This window comes from Drosophila busckii, chromosome 3L (assembly GCF_011750605.1).
Source record: "Drosophila busckii strain San Diego stock center, stock number 13000-0081.31 chromosome 3L, ASM1175060v1, whole genome shotgun sequence".
NCBI classification, from domain to species: Eukaryota; Metazoa; Arthropoda; class Insecta; order Diptera; family Drosophilidae; genus Drosophila; species Drosophila busckii.
In genome coordinates, this window is record NC_046606.1 from 7290622 (window position 1) to 7305797 (window position 15176).

The window sequence follows — 15176 nt, forward strand, 5'->3', positions numbered from 1 at the left end:
AACAAGCGTTTGAATTGATGCTAGAGAAAAACTCTCTGAAAAGCGAAATGCGAATTGCGCTGTGCTCTTGCTCAAAGGAAATGACAGCAATTTTCTATAGAAGCTTGGGAAAGCACACAACTGCCCTGGACACGACACTGAGCAAAGTTGCTTTAAAGCTAACGTCGAGCTTGTTTAAAATATAACAACAACAACAATAAGCGCAACAGCAGCAGCAACAAATGCGCCAAATATTTGTTCAACATTTAAGTATCGACATTATCATCATTGTCGCAAGTTTGTTTGGCTTCACATCAGAGTTTTATGAAGCGCACAAATATGAGACACAAATCCATGGACGGAGGGGAGAACGTGCGCCAAAAATACGCCACTTCCATTTTTATTTGCACAAAATTAAATAAACCGAAATATGGGCGACCATATTGGCGCATAATAGGAAAAATATTTTGATCATTAATGTGCGCATAGAAAAGCAAGCAGCAAAAAGGAAAATGGAAAAAAATGTGGTTTATGTAAAAAGAACGGAACGGAAAGTTGCCCTAGAAAAAGTTTTAATGGCAAAAGAGCAAATGAAAGTAAAGAAAACATAATACAATTAAATCTTAAAAGTAAGCTAAGTTTATAGTTGCAGCTGAGCTTAAATATTAATAATGGATTAATATGCTTAAGAGCACGCAAAAGAAGATTTCGAAATCACCTTTTGAAGTCTTTTAGCTATAACGAAGATTTCAAAACACCTCTTCTTAAGTTAGTTACACTTCTATTGATCTAGCCATATAAACTTTAAGGATTATTGAGCAAAGCAAAAAGTATAACGAAAATAAATGCAAGAAGCGCAAAGAAAAGCCGAAAAGTAAAAGCTTTACCACTAGCCACGTTGATTGTGTATAAACATTTTGTCGGACTAAAGCAATCATTGAACAAGCAGCACAAGCTCGGAATCCACAAAAAAGTGACTGACAGCATAATATTAGATTGAAGCTGGCTGTAAGCCACACACACACACACAGAGACAAAAAAAGCGTAACAGGCCCAGCGGCAATCGTAACAAGTTGTATGTCAATGCTCATTTTGCTTTTAAAGTCGGCAGCAGTATGGAAGAGAGAGAAAGAGAAGACTGGAGCTAGAATTCCAAGGCAGCGAGCCGCACTAATCAACACAATTACGATGCAGTCGAAGGAAAACTTTTCTAATTGGATATGAAGACGCGCACATGCGTTTCCTTAAAAAAGAATTTCATCTCAAGCTCACACACACAGTGTGAGGTCCAAACATTTTGACAAGAAAATGGCGCGACAAGAGCAGGAGGAGCAGCAGCTCCATAGGCATCCAATACGTTCTGGCTTGCCACGCTGAAATGCTTTGACAAATTATTTTTAAGCCAATTTACAACTTGAGAAAAAGTATCAAGAAAACATATCACCCCCAAACACGACAAGTGGGTGGATGGGGTAAGCCACGTATGTCTCCCAGTCTGTCTGTGTGTGTGTGTGTGTGTAGGTAAAGCAAATATAATGCTAGGGATAAAAGTGTAAAGTTGACAACCCAAGCACATTACTCACTCGAGCACCGCCAGCGCGAGCAGAGAGCGTTGAGTGTGAGAAAGAAAGCGAAGAGAACTTGCATAAGTAGAACGCGCAACGAAGCGATGCCAACATCAAAATGAACAAAAGCAACGCCGCGTCTGAAAAGCAGTTGAAAATGAGACCTGGCCAAAAGAAAAATGGTAATGCGCGCTGTTTGGCCCAAGGCCGACCAGCCCCCAAGTCTATGCCAGCGGCGACGGAGCCAAGAGTTCAACGTGGACGACAACCCACCGCAAACGGCATTTGTTGTTTTGTGTCAGATGCCAGGCTAACTCCTTGCTTAAATCAATGCGCTAGCGATGTGAGCGTGCCCAGGACTCTAGAGCTACTTTAATAGACGCAGCAAGTGTTGAAAACTGCTGCCAGTCCATTATTAATAATCAAATTTTGACTTGAAGTAATGCTTCATCTTTAGCTTTAAAAATCTTCAGAGCGTTGTCTACAGTAGCTACGTTCCGAGTATTGTGTATATAATATCGAAATCCAAAGAAATTACAGCTTGTCTATTTAGCTTAAACAGAATTCTAACACTTCAGTTATTTCTATTCGTTCTATTTCTTCAGTGAGTGTTGTAAAAGTTTTGGGTTTATATGAAGTAATGCTGTGAATATAACAAATTTTCAGCTTTTTGCTATTTAAATGTATCTTAATTTGTTTTTAAAACCCTCAAGATGAGAAGTCTATAGTAATCATGGTTGACTTCAAGAATATTCATAGCTGGTATGTTAATACGAATTCCGTTCGGAGGAACTTCGGAACTGAAAAATGCAGAGTTTAGCCTAAAGGCTAAAACAATTTCAACCCACTCCCAATTAAAAATATATATATCTAAAGATATCTGCAAAGTGTTACATTTGACTTGCAATCTATGGGCGAGACAATCAGCGTGGCTTTCCCACTTTTTACACGCGCATCTCTAAGAGTTAGACACGCCATGCCCCGTCACCCACACAGAGAGAGGACAACACATGATGCACTGAATGGCGCATTTTCTTAACGTTGCGCTGAAGCTCAAGACAAAATGTCGACACTCGTTGCCGGAAGCCATTAATTTTGTCACGCAGTGCAGTTGCAAGCCAAGCAAGAGAAGCTAGAGAAGCTTCCAACGGGCCATTGACCAGCACACACAATATTGAAAATCATGAAAAAGCAATTAAAGTAGCACACCTGTGCACAGGATTGTGCGCCCTATGGGGGCGGACTTTGTTGCTGTGCTCAGGCATAAGTTAATTGTTGGCAAAGCGCAGACCACAATGACCGCAATAACAACAACAGCAACAACAAATAGATAGCATGGGCGGACGGACTTTGAAGTAATGACAAGCTTTGCTCGCAGGCATAAAAGTTCCACATGACACTTTGGCTGATGAGTTAATGCGGCGAGCAGCTGACCACAGAAACCGCGACGAGCGCGCGCCATGTTTACAGTTTGTAATGCAATAGAGCGGGCGTTGTCTTAATAATTATAAACTGCATAATTTAATAGGTTTGTGTGTTCCGTTGACTACATTAAGACAAGTCGGAGTCTAAATTAAGTTGGGCTGTCAGTCTTCGATGACGCACATCAGATTGATGCCGCTCTTGCCCAGATTAACGCTCTCCAGCGAAGAGTCCTGCTGAGCGCGCATATAGATGAGAAATTGTATAATGACATAGAACAAATTGTTGCGATCATATGCGCAATTGTGCAGCTCCTTGTCGCTTATAAAGTTAAACTTGGGCTTCAACTGATGATTGCTGACGAGTATGCCGCAGTGCGCTTTGTTGTTGACGGCGCTAATAATGTCCTTGGTGGTGCGCTTCTCCTCGCGCTGAATAACATAGCGTGAGTGAAAGGGACGTCCGCCGCCTTGTGGCAGCGGCAGCAGCTGACTGTCCAGATAGGCGCAGAAGATATGAAAAAGTATCTGCAAAAGTTTAAACTATAGGCAGACGAGCATTTGGTTGAGTCATTCAAACTTACAGCTGTATCTGTGGGCAAATGTTCACCCCACTTTTCGCCATTATGCGTCTTGCCCGAGTTCCAACGATAGTCGCCTATGCAGCTGCCCTGTGCCAGTTCCTTAATGCGTTGCACCAAATACTCCTGATTGCTAAAAGTGTCCAGAAAAGGCAGCAGCAACGGCAATGTGGGCGCACAGCTCTGCACGAACTGCTGATTCTCGGCCAGCTTGCGTAAGCGCTCCAAGCCTACAGCGCCTATTTTCAAGTCGCTCAAGCCGCGCTGGCGAAACACTTCATCGAGCTGTGCGATTTGCTTAACCAAACGCTGCAGTATGGTAGACGAAATCCACTGCAAGTAAACACAATTAAAATGCTTGGCAAAACAAACTTAAAACCCGCTTACATAACGCAAATTGCTTAAATACTGCGAGAGTTTAACAGTGGAAATGCGCTTAATAACCTCCGAGTTGCCATCCTTGTAGAGCACGCCGCCAAAGTCTTCTATGGAAGTGGGTGCATTCTCTGTTGAAATCACAGGCGCTGGTGCCAGTTGATACATTGTGCGCTTTAGCATATGCGCTGCATTATTACAATAGTTCCAGAATGAATTGGCCGAGGCCATGTGCTGCATATTGTTGCTGTCCTGCAGTTCGGCATAGCTACGCTCGCGTTCGCGTTCAGCGCGCTTAAGCAGCGCAGGCAGCTGTCGCACATCGGTGGGAAAGTCTTCGCGGCACACCTCAGCATAGGGCGACATATACGCAGACTCTTCGCTCAGATTGCTGGCGTTCATCGAATTGTTGTTTAATGATTGATTAACAAACTGTGACTGTTGTTGCTGCTGCTGCTGCTGTTGCTGCGGTGTGCGCAGCGGACTGGGACTGCGGCGTGAGGACTTGTTGCCCCAGCGACTGTCCTCAAACGAAGAATGCCAGTTGATTATGGGCACAGAGTCGTCCACATCAGAGTCAGCTTCAAAGCTGCGTGGCTGCTGTGACTTTTTAATTGTCTTAAAAGAGTTTTCTGCAAAAAATTTGCTTTTATATTTAGTCATACTTTAATGCTTGTGGCCTCACCATTCATTTCATCTAGCAAACAACGCTGCATTTCTGTTACACACACTTGGCTGCTGCCCATCAGCCAGCATAGATATTTGCCAAAGCAAGCCAAGCAGCTCAGTGAGTTTATCAAAATTCCTGCAGTCTCTGCATGAAACCAAAACCACTCCACAGTAAATATTACGCGCTCCATGTCACAAGTTTGCCAGCGATCTATCATCAGCAGAGTCAGCAGTACTATGTTAATAAATCCCCATTTTAAGTAATTTCTTGCCTCGGCACGGCGGCGTCTTATTTCAAGACTCTCGCGTACATTAAGGCGCGACGACTCTTGCGGCTTGGGGCTGCGCACAGTGGGCGTTTGATATGGCGAGCTGCAAGCCATTTAAATTGCATTTAATAATACATTACTTGTGTATTTCGTGCTACTTACCAATTTCCTCTTGAGTAATTCATTATATTTGCTTAATTTGCAAATTTTTGTGTGTGCAAAAAAATGCCGCAAAATTGGCGCCGAAATTTTGTTTTGTTAGTTGCTCTCTATATGTTACACTATGCTTTTAAACAACTTATATGCGCTTTATTTATATATTTAATTTAAACAATTGCAGCATTGCTCATGGCGCTGCGCTTAGATTTGCAAATTTTGTGCATTTATTTCGCTTTATTAAATTTTGTATAATGTTAGCATGCTTGAAAAACATCTGTTGGCGTGCTCTGTTGATTAACATTATCGAATGTTCAACAGTGTTGTCTAAGGCGTGCTCGCGTACTTAACATAAACGTTTATGTTAGCGTCTAAAAGCTGCTTGCTGCGCAGGCACTACGCGCGCATAATTTAAAAATAGTCAACGCATTGATTTAAGAAAAGCAAAATACGAAAAGGCACCTTGTATTATCTAAAAAAAATAATTAAATTAGCAAGTTAACAGCAGCTTGACTTTATACTCACTGTAACTACAGCTTCAAGCGTAACATGAAAATAGTTTAAGCCACTAAGAGACACGGGTGTGGCATTAATTTGCACTGCTTGCTTGACCAACTTCATCATAAGCACATTCTCTTGCTCATTGGGTGAATGATACATAATTTGCTCCCAGCCACAACTGTAGTACATAGTGCTCAAGTTATCGGTCTAAAATATAAAAATTAATATTAAATAAATATAGAAATTTGGCGACAAACCGTTTTCTGCAGCGTTGAGCCAAGCATGCCAAAGGCCAAAAGCTCAAAAAATTTGGCTGCAAACCAGAATATGTAGACCAGACTGCCAAGCGGGTTCTAAAATAATTATAAATAATTAAATTATACAAATGCAATGAAGCGCTTACAGTATACGCTTTAAAGCCCAAGGCGCAGAGTAGTCCTGTGCTGAAGCTAAACGAGAAGAATATGCGCAAACTGAACTCTTTCTCTATGCTGGCCACAAATGCTGTCAACTCAAAGTGGCGACGCAGCAGCTGTTTGAGTTCCAGTTTAAACTCATAAGCCAAGTGCTGTCTTTGTTTGTTTTTGGTTATGCAACGTGCAGCCAACGACTCCAAGTCTCTGCTCAGAATTATGTAACGCGCATTCAGATGCATCATGAACTCCCCCAGCACATTAAGCTCACCAAAGAGCATACTATCAATAACTATGCCAACCCAATAGTTGCAGGCAATTAAAGGATAATAAAAATACCACACAGTATTATCAAATAGATAAACCTGCTTATAAAGCATTTCACGGCGATTATATATGATGTTCAAAACTGGCACAAAACCAAAATTAAGCAGCGCCGCCAAATAATTTAACGAGTTGAAACGCGTGGGTTGCATTTGACGTTGTATATCCTCGTACAATGCTGAATCCATTAAAGGCGTAACATAGAAGTTAGCATAGAATTGTTTTAACAATTGCTTAAAGCTTTGCTTATTCAAAGCCAAATGAAAACATCTTATCTGCATTTCCACTAATATCAGATACGTGGGCATGCCCTCTAGCATTTTATCTATATCATGTCTATAGGCCAGCAAATAATGAAAATCCACTTCGTTGTGTAGACAGAAAATAAGAAATCCAACAAAGATGCCCAAACGATCCAACCATATATCATTGCGTGTAGCGTCATCCTCCAGTGGCCAGGCTAGATGATTCCAGCGTCTATATATGGCCACAGGCCAAGGCAAAGGCACCACCGATCCGTCTTTTTGTTTGGGTATATAGCGCATCTTGAATATAATGAACTTTAGCTGTTGTGGCCTAAGCACTCTTATTTATAAGCAGTTGTTGCGCTCATTAAAAATTATTTAATTGCTAGCAACTTTTTGCAAACTTTTGCGCGCTTATGAATAATTAAGCTAAAGGAAATTTTAATAAGCCAGTCAAATGCAATTAGCGGCTAAAGACAAGTTGTATTGTTAAGACGCATGTTATTGATTGAAACAATTGAATTTGATAATTAAAATTGTATTAGTTTTAAAAATAAACGTTGTCTACACTACGACTTACGCAGTGTTGACTAGCGCTGTTAGTTAACAGAGCAGCAAGCAATGACACTAAAAAGCTGCTTGATATGCATATGTACGCGCTTAATTTGAATTTGAACAGCCAAGTTTAGTTAACGCATTGATTTTAGAAAAGCAAAATATGAAAAAGCGCCTTGTATTATCTAAAAATATAAAAATTAGACAATTAATGTAATTAAAATGTTGATAAACGCTAAATACCTTTACTACAGCTTCGAGCGTAACACGAAAATACTTAAAGCCTGTTAAAGAAACTGGCACTGAATAAATTTGTATAACTCTGCTGATTAATTTCATAAGCTTAATATTTTCCTGCGCATTAGGCGAGTGGTACACAATTTGTTCCCAGCCGCAGCTATAGTACATGGTGCTTAAATCGTCAGTCTGCAAAAGTAATTTATAAATAAATAAAGTGAATAGTTTTTAGGTGTAGTTACCGTTTTATGCAGCGTTGAACCGAGCATGCCAAATGCCAATAGCTCAAAGAACTTGCCTGCAAACCAAACCAAGTAAACCAAATTGGCAAATGGATTCTAAAATAGACAACAATTAGTAATATATCAAGTTAAAGTATAAAGACTAACCGTATACGCTTTGAAGCCCAAGACACAAAGCAGTCCAGTGCTAAAGCTAAACGAGAAAAATATGCGCAAACTGAACTCACGTTCCATGCGCGCAGCAAATGCATTCAAAGCAATGTGACGACGCAGCAGTTGCCGCAGCTGCAACTGTAAATCAACAGCCAAGTTAACAGAGTGACGCTGCTTGGCCAAACAACGTTGCGCCAACTGCTGCAAGTCGCGACTCAGCAGCACATAACGCGCATTTAGATGCATCATTAGCTCACCAATAACATTGAGTTCACCAAAGAGCATGCTGTCGATAATAAAGCCAACCCAATAGTTGCAAATCAGCAGTGGTATATAGAAATACAAAACTGTATTATCGAATAGATAAACTTGCTTATATAGCATATCACGTCGATGATAAATTATATTCCATACAGGCACCATAAAGTAATTCAGCAGCGCCAGCAAATAGTTTATAGAATTTAAACGCATTGCCAGCATTTGTTTTTGTATTAATTTGTATAACGTGGGTTCACTTTGCGCTGTTACATAAATCTGCGCATAGAATTGCTGCAGCAGACGCTTGAACTGCTGCTTAGTGAACGCCAGCTGAAAGCCGCGAATTTGTATCTCCACTAGTATCAGATATGTGGGCATGCCCTCTAGCATTTTATCCAAATCATGTCTATGGTGTATAACATAATGAAAATCCACTTCGTTGTGCAGACAGAATATCAAAAATCCTATATAGATAGCACAGCGATCCAGATATATATAAAAATTACTGACATTATCCTCCAGCGGCCAACAGATGTGATTAAAGTATTTGTAAAGCGTCACGGGCCAAGGCAGACGCACCAAGCTGCCATCCTTTAAGCGTGGCGAGTAGAGCATTGTGCTGTCCTTAGAAACTTGAACTACTTGTGCTTTGAACTGTAGCTAAACTATTTATATGCAGCTGCTAATGAAATTCAAATTATTTTAATTGCTGCCCTTTAAGTCAAAACAAATAGTAAATTGCTATGCATTATTAATGTGCGGCAATTTAAATATAATTAAAGCTGTTAGGAATAGAATCAATACAATATTAAGAATTTATGTTCAGTCTGTTATAAAGTTTATGCCAAGTTGCCAAATCCAAGCGTTAAGTCAATCCCTTTAAAACGCACAACAATTGCTTTCAAATATTATTTTGATTTTAGTTTATTTTCCCATATATAATTGCCATTAAGTTACGTATACGTATTTAAAAAATATGCACAATTCCAATTAACTAAGTTAAGAATTTCTAGTTGCCAGACACGAGTAGCTGCTAATAGTATAAGAGCAATAAATAATGTTACATTTTTGTTTGATTATAATACTGTCATTTTAGTTATACATAAATACAAGTACATATGCGTGCTATATATATAGCATATATATATGTTTTGAATATTTATAGAGTGGCGAGCGCTTTCATACATTTTCGGAATTGACTTCAGCGAGAAGTTTTGCTTGCAATGCTAGAAATTTTTGCAGCTACTTAGTTATAGTATTTAATATATGCATGTATGTTAGTGTGTGTGTGTGTGTATTAGTGTGTGTACTCTTGCATTTAAGCTTGGCCTGGTTGACTGTGGGTTTTGTTTGCCGCATAAATTTAATTCGATCGCTTGCCCCAGCCGGCGTGCAACTTTTGCCACTGATCACGCTTGCCCCACATGCCCTTCAGATTGTTCCAGGTTGGCTCACGCTTGCCCCATGCGCCACGAAACTTATTCCAGCCCTGCGATTGTCGTCGCTTACCCCAGGCTACATTCGAGTTCTTCCAGGAGCGTTTCTCCACATCATTCTGCTCATCTAAATCCTCTGATCTCTGCTCATTCGATTGCTGCTCTGCCGAGCGCGCATTTGCCAAACGTTCAAATGTATTCCAATCTATTGTATTGGTGCCATCTGTTATAACCAGCGGCACAAAGTGTCCCGTCATATAAATGCCATCCTCATCGTCCACATCGATGACGTTGGGATCGTTGTTGCCGCCACGCTTACCCCAACCGCTCTGCAACGAATTCCAAGCGCGCTTGCTCATCTCATTCTCGCCACTTAGCTGCTCCACCACCTGATCGCTCAGCCCATTGGCAGCCAGCTCGGCATTGTTGCTGCCACTGGCAATGCTAGCACCTTGACTGCTCACCAGTATAAGCAACAGCACTCCCAGACTGTAATCCGAAGCTCCTTGCACCATTTTTGGCTTGAGCTGAAAGATTTTCGATATGTGTTAATTGTTATTATGCAAAATTGCTCAATGTTCGCTTGACCATTAATCGCTTGATTAGTGCATATCATGCGCTATACTTATAGACACTATCGATGACTGTTTTGTCTTAACTTTAACTCTTAGTACCCAAAGCAAACATTTTTTATTTAGATTCAAACTTATTTCGTTTAACGTGAAGCTTACTTATTATTGATACCAATTACTTATTAATCTTACTTTATTAAAGAATAGATTGCTTAGTAAAATAAATAAGAGAATCTCAAACATTAGTGCCCCACTAAATTGTCGCCATCAATATAAAACTGACGCTCTCCAAGCTCCCTCTGACTTATACTGAGATTTACGCTCCCAGCATTACTCAGAGCGCTGTTAGCTTGGCTGGGCGTAAGCTGAGATCCTATCTTGTATGTATGAGTGTTAAATTTTTCACGCTAAGCGAGCGAACATGCTTAAGCGACTCTCTAAGCAATAGAGCGATTCTCTAAGCGACAGAGCGACTCTCTAAGCAATAGAGCGACTCTCTAAGCAATAGAGCGACTCTCTCTAAGCAATAGAGCGATTCTCTAAGCGACAGAGCGACTCTCTAAGCAATAGAGCGACTCTCTAAGCAATAGAGCGACTCTCTAAGCAATTGAGCGACTTTCTAAGCAATAGAGCGATTCTCGAAGCAATAGAGCGACTCTCTAAGCAATAGAGCGACTCTCTAAATAATAGAGCGACTCTCTAAGCAATAGAGCGCAGCTCAGCCAATGGCGAGCGCATCTCTTACTCTCTGAATGCCTCTGAACAACTTTGTACGTAGAGAGCGTCAACTTTATATAGACGACAGCTTAGCGGGCAAGCGCTCAGTCGCTATTTATTTATTTTTTTTAATGTCAATTAGAAACATTCGACAAAGAAGATTAATACAAATTATTTAACATAAAAGGAAAACAAATATTTAAAAATCAATTTCCTCACAAACTAATTAAATTATAAACAATGAGCGATTAATTAAAATGTAGCTTACATAAATTTAACTCCCACTTTAAAAAGTTGCATAATAACAATAAATTAAGTACAAATAAATATAAAAGTTAATGCTAGGCTACTTTTGCTTACTCTACTTATTTCAATTGCAAGTTTTTTTGACCTTGAGCTTAGGTTAGTAATATACTTGAATTGTATCAACATTGAGCGCGCCTAAGCAAACAGTTGCCCCACTTCGTGGCTTTAAGGCAAAGCTATACAGCTGACCAATTGCGTCAAGCACAACTCAACTGTGGGACGCTGTGCATTTTGTTCCCAGTGGTATAAAGCGGGGGCCAAGGCCTCATGCTGAGTTCGAACCTCGCTTTGTTTTTGGTGTTTGCAATCATTTCCGCCTACGCGCCTCAAATTACAGCAACAAGCGTAACGATTTAGCTAAATAACCACTCTAATTGAAAGCGGCAGGGGTGGTCCGCCTGCCCCTCCTGCGGCTCTAGTTAAACACACGGCACTCAAAGTCCCAACGGTGATGTTGAATTGCCGACATTCGGCAAATGCCGCATGCCAACCCGCTGTGTTAAAAGCCAACAACGCATAACAGTTACAATTTATGGCCTATTAATGTCTTCTCGCCAGTGGCCAAGAGGCGTGAGGTGGAGGCTTCAAGCTTTAGCTATGAATCAGCAGGCAGCTCGAAGCTAATAATATAATACGCATACGCCGCATTGTGCAAGAGATTGCAAAGCACATGCAACTGCTGCTGCTGCTGCTGATAGTCGCAGCTTATTGGCCTTGTTTGCAGTTGAACTTAAGTGCCCCCAGAAATTGCATTTGCCATTTAACCCCAACCCCAACCCTCAACGCTTGTCAACAAAAAAGTCCGCGTGGCACTAAGCGGTCTCTTGACTTTGTTTGCATTGCTTGTCTTAAGCAGCTGCTCAAATGCATTTGCATGGTTTTAAATATTTATAAAGGACATATGCTTAGAGCTTCGAAGTGGTGTTGAAAGTCCGAAAGCTGCGGTTATTGCTGCCGCTTGAGTTGATTGGACTTTTAAATTCACATTTATTTAAGCCGCTGAGCCATAACACAACATGCGGAAAAGTCGTGTCGGGTATTAAATTGAAGGCAATTAAAAAGAAATTATAGGCATGCCGCAATAAAAAACACGCAAGAAATTTCAATATTTTGAATTGCTGCTAAGGATTTTTTATCATCATTTTCTAATGCATAAATTGTTGCTATTTAAAATATTTTTACCGTCGACTGTTCATAGACTCTAAAATAATCTAATAATAAATAATTTACAAAACTTTAAAAAAAGCTTAAGCTCAGACATAACAAAATTATGTTATAATATGAAAAATAATTAAAATTAATTACTCAAAAAAATTGAATTAGTTCTGCTGAATAAAATAGCGCGAATCCAAATATTTTATAATGAAAGCAACTGCCGTAAATAAATTAATAATAAAAAATTTACAACACTTTAAAAAAAAGGTTGGGCTCAGACATAAAAATAATTACGTTAGAATTTGAAAAATAATACAAATTTAATTAGTTCTGCTGAATAAAATAAAGCGAAGCCTATTTTTATAAAGAAATCAAGTAGAAAAATTTAGCTATTTTAAATGTAAGGCTATCAATTTGATACGTCAGAAAAGAAAAGAAGCAGTTCAATTTTTTAATTGTTTAAAATCTGTCTTAGCTTATTGTATCTTAGTTAGAGCTAAAATCGTAGCTAATGTCTACTAGCTTTAGTCATTTAATAAAATACATGGCCTATGGTCTATTTAATTTATAGCGGCTTATGTGGAATTCCATAAATTAGTGCATGATTTAGCGCCGCTTAATCTGAATAAATTCTCCACTGGCTGAAAGTGCATTTCATTGTCATAAATCTTGGCAGCAAATTGAAGTGAAAGTTTGTCACTAACTCAACGCGACGCGTATCTAATCTAGCCATGTGTGCTGATTAAGCATTTGCCTTTTAATGGAGAGCACTGGGCGCTGGGCGCTGGGCCAGTTAATTGAAGCGGCTAAAGGTTAACATATCATTTAGAGAGCAAAGAGCGAGCGCTTGACTGATTGGGCCCAGGACTAGGCCTGTCTGGCTTTATGTTGTCTTATATTTTGCATTTAATTTGTGCGCTTGTCGTTGATTGATTGACGCGCCCAGATGAAAGTTTTAGCGGCTTTGGACGCAAATTATAATAGATAGCGCTAGCGCGTTGATAGGGCACGCATCAAATTTTATGACCACACACAGATACACACACACACTCGTACACTTTAAGGGGCAGAGGCACGTGCTGTGGAGTTTCAGTCAAATTGTAATTGAAATTAACAGAAAATATTTATGGCTTTCTTTGTGGGCCGCTGCTGCTGCACATGGCAGTGAGAAGTGCCGTCGTATTAACTATTTAACAGTCGCTACCAGCATTGTACGCTCGCTCTCAGAGGAATACCTGCGGTTAAGCTAGGGTTTGTGCTTTAATGTTCAATAAAAAATTAAGCGCGAGCATTCGCGTTTTTCGATTTGCACTTTTATTTCTCAATTTCTCTCAGTTCTTTTTCTGGTTGAACAGCTTACGCCAATATTTGCCAAAGGCTGGCATTTGCCTATAAGTATTTTGTTTAAATAGGTTTTGCTGTGTGTTGGTGTTGGTGTGTGTGTGTGCTCCTACGCATAACGGCATTTACTTCTGCATTCAAAATCAACGAAAATTCGTAAATAAACAAAATATCCACAAAAGTGTAAATAAATTTAGCTCTAGACCATGAGCGTGCATGTCCTTACGCTCTATCCATCTATGTGTGTGTGTGTGTGTGTCTCTTTGTGCATGTGTTGTCTTCAAGACTGTTTGCGACAAGTTTTCTTTTATTGCTTTTCGCAATTCGACGTGCGAGTTAATAATTCAATTTTGCATGCGCTCTCTGGCTAAGCGAGCCGAAAGTGTTTTCCATAATTTATAAGCTCAAACATTTAAGCTCCCAAGTATTTTAGTATTTAGCCACAAAGTCAAGGCATGAAGTTGAGTCTTAGTCTCGCTTTCTTTAGGCCACACAAACACAAAATGAATTACTTTAAGTGGAATACGAAATGTATAGGCCGCATTTAAATAATTTTATTTAGTAATCTTAGTAGCTTGATTAACGCTCGATAACTAATTTGTTTTAAATTAAAAATTAATTAGTTTGAAAATATTATTAGAAAATTTCATTAATTTTATTTAGTAATCTAAGTAGCTTGATTAACGCTCGATAACTAATTTTTGTATATACAAAATTAATTAGTTTGAAAATATTATTAGAAAATTTACACCAAACATTAATTCATTTTTCATAGTACCAGGCGTCTAATGCTAATTAAAACTTATAATAAAAATTTCAATTTAGGTAGACATAATTTTAATAGCTGTGTTTAGAATTCTGAGCGCACCAAAGCTTTAAAAAATATAAATTAAATTGAATTGAACTTAAAACTCAACATTTTTTTTATACTATTTATTAAAATAATATTATTTTCTGTAATTGCTGTTCAAAATGCAATTTATATTTCTACACACTTTTTAAATTCACTTCACATTTTTCTAGAAATTCAATTACTACTCACACACATTTGAAAAACTTTCCATATGCCTTAAATTTCATTCTTGCAACGCTTAATTTTTAGATTGATATGAACTTGAACATTTTGTTGAGTATTTACTATTTAACTTAAAAAGTTTATTGCTAACAAATCTAAATATTTTCTAAATGCAATTAATGTTTGCTATGCGCTTTGAAAATCAATTAATTGCAGCTATACAAAAATCTGTTGCTTGTTTACTACTCAACAAATTGCTTTAACTTAATTTTATTATTTCGATTTTTGCGGCTAAAATTTGATTTGAAGCGCACAACAAATAAAGCTACGAATAAATTTTAGCACTCACCTGTTTGCGGTACTGTTTTAGTTATTGTATTAAAAACTTAACTGGCAACTATGTTTGCTATTTCCGCTTAGCAAGTGGTTTTTATTTTGTTTCAGTTGCTGTTGGTTTTGCACGTGAAATGACTTTTTTAATTGAATTTATAGCGGCGACTGCAATTGAATTATGAGCAGAGCTATATATAAACTATTAAAGTCAGTTTTTATAGATGTGGCGAGTAGTAGGCTCGCTTCGCTTGTTCTCTCTGTGTGTGTGTGCAAACCTGTTGATCAACTGTTAATGATACGCAGCACGCTGCTGTCCGCCGTTTATAAATCAAAACGGAAACGAAGCCGCGGCACGATT

The 15176-nt window shown here is 38.9% G+C and overlaps 4 protein-coding genes across 4 annotated transcripts; all 4 read right to left on the minus strand.

The window, feature by feature from the left end:
- Positions 1-3062: 3062 nt before the first annotated feature.
- On the minus strand, positions 3063-5236 carry LOC108598792 (transmembrane protein 209). The gene is made up of 5 exons (XM_017985536.1): positions 5022-5236; positions 4607-4962; positions 3934-4553; positions 3550-3879; positions 3063-3493 (listed from the first exon to the last, which is right to left on the minus strand). The coding sequence occupies exons 1-5, from the start codon at positions 5042-5044 to the stop codon at positions 3131-3133; spliced, it is 1692 nt and encodes a 563-aa protein (XP_017841025.1). The 5' UTR covers positions 5045-5236; the 3' UTR covers positions 3063-3130.
- A 200-nt stretch (positions 5237-5436) lies between these two features.
- LOC108598285 (odorant receptor 74a) lies at positions 5437-6798 on the minus strand. The gene is made up of 4 exons (XM_017984900.1): positions 5920-6798; positions 5774-5869; positions 5541-5723; positions 5437-5487 (listed from the first exon to the last, which is right to left on the minus strand). The coding sequence occupies exons 1-4, from the start codon at positions 6796-6798 to the stop codon at positions 5437-5439; spliced, it is 1209 nt and encodes a 402-aa protein (XP_017840389.1).
- Positions 6799-7187: 389 nt separating this feature from the next.
- Positions 7188-8558, minus strand: LOC108598286 (odorant receptor 74a-like). The gene is made up of 4 exons (XM_017984901.1): positions 7680-8558; positions 7533-7628; positions 7297-7479; positions 7188-7238 (listed from the first exon to the last, which is right to left on the minus strand). The coding sequence occupies exons 1-4, from the start codon at positions 8556-8558 to the stop codon at positions 7188-7190; spliced, it is 1209 nt and encodes a 402-aa protein (XP_017840390.1).
- Positions 8559-8876: 318 nt separating this feature from the next.
- Positions 8877-15093, minus strand: LOC108598999 (allatostatins MIP). The gene is made up of 2 exons (XM_017985776.1): positions 14835-15093; positions 8877-9906 (listed from the first exon to the last, which is right to left on the minus strand). The coding sequence occupies exon 2, from the start codon at positions 9892-9894 to the stop codon at positions 9307-9309; it is 588 nt and encodes a 195-aa protein (XP_017841265.1). The 5' UTR covers positions 9895-9906; positions 14835-15093; the 3' UTR covers positions 8877-9306.
- Positions 15094-15176: the final 83 nt, after the last annotated feature.

Excerpts from the sequence above, each read along its gene's own strand:
- LOC108598792 (XM_017985536.1), bottom strand. The coding sequence starts at position 5,044 with ATGAATTACTCAAGAGGAAATTG. Across the intron at positions 3,880-3,933 it reads ATTTAAGCAATTTGCGTTAT|TGGATTTCGTCTACCATACT; the intron begins GTAAGCGGGTTT and ends GTTTACTTGCAG. Across the intron at positions 3,494-3,549 it reads ATTTGCCCACAGATACAGCT|ATACTTTTTCATATCTTCTG; the intron begins GTAAGTTTGAAT and ends AAACTTTTGCAG.
- LOC108598286 (XM_017984901.1), bottom strand. The coding sequence starts at position 8,558 with ATGCTCTACTCGCCACGCTTAAAGGATGGCAGCTTGGTGCGTCTGCCT. Across the intron at positions 7,480-7,532 it reads GTTCAACGCTGCATAAAACG|ACTGACGATTTAAGCACCAT; the intron begins GTAACTACACCT and ends TTACTTTTGCAG. Across the intron at positions 7,239-7,296 it reads CGCTCGAAGCTGTAGTAAAG|ATAATACAAGGCGCTTTTTC; the intron begins GTATTTAGCGTT and ends TTATATTTTTAG.
- LOC108598285 (XM_017984900.1), bottom strand. The coding sequence starts at position 6,798 with ATGCGCTATATACCCAAACAAAAAGACGGATCGGTGGTGCCTTTGCCT. Across the intron at positions 5,870-5,919 it reads TGGGCTTTAAAGCGTATACT|AACCCGCTTGGCAGTCTGGT; the intron begins GTAAGCGCTTCA and ends TAATTATTTTAG. Across the intron at positions 5,724-5,773 it reads GCTCAACGCTGCAGAAAACG|ACCGATAACTTGAGCACTAT; the intron begins GTTTGTCGCCAA and ends TTTATATTTTAG.
- LOC108598999 (XM_017985776.1), bottom strand. The coding sequence starts at position 9,894 with ATGGTGCAAGGAGCTTCGGATTACAGTCTGGGAGTGCTGTTGCTTATA.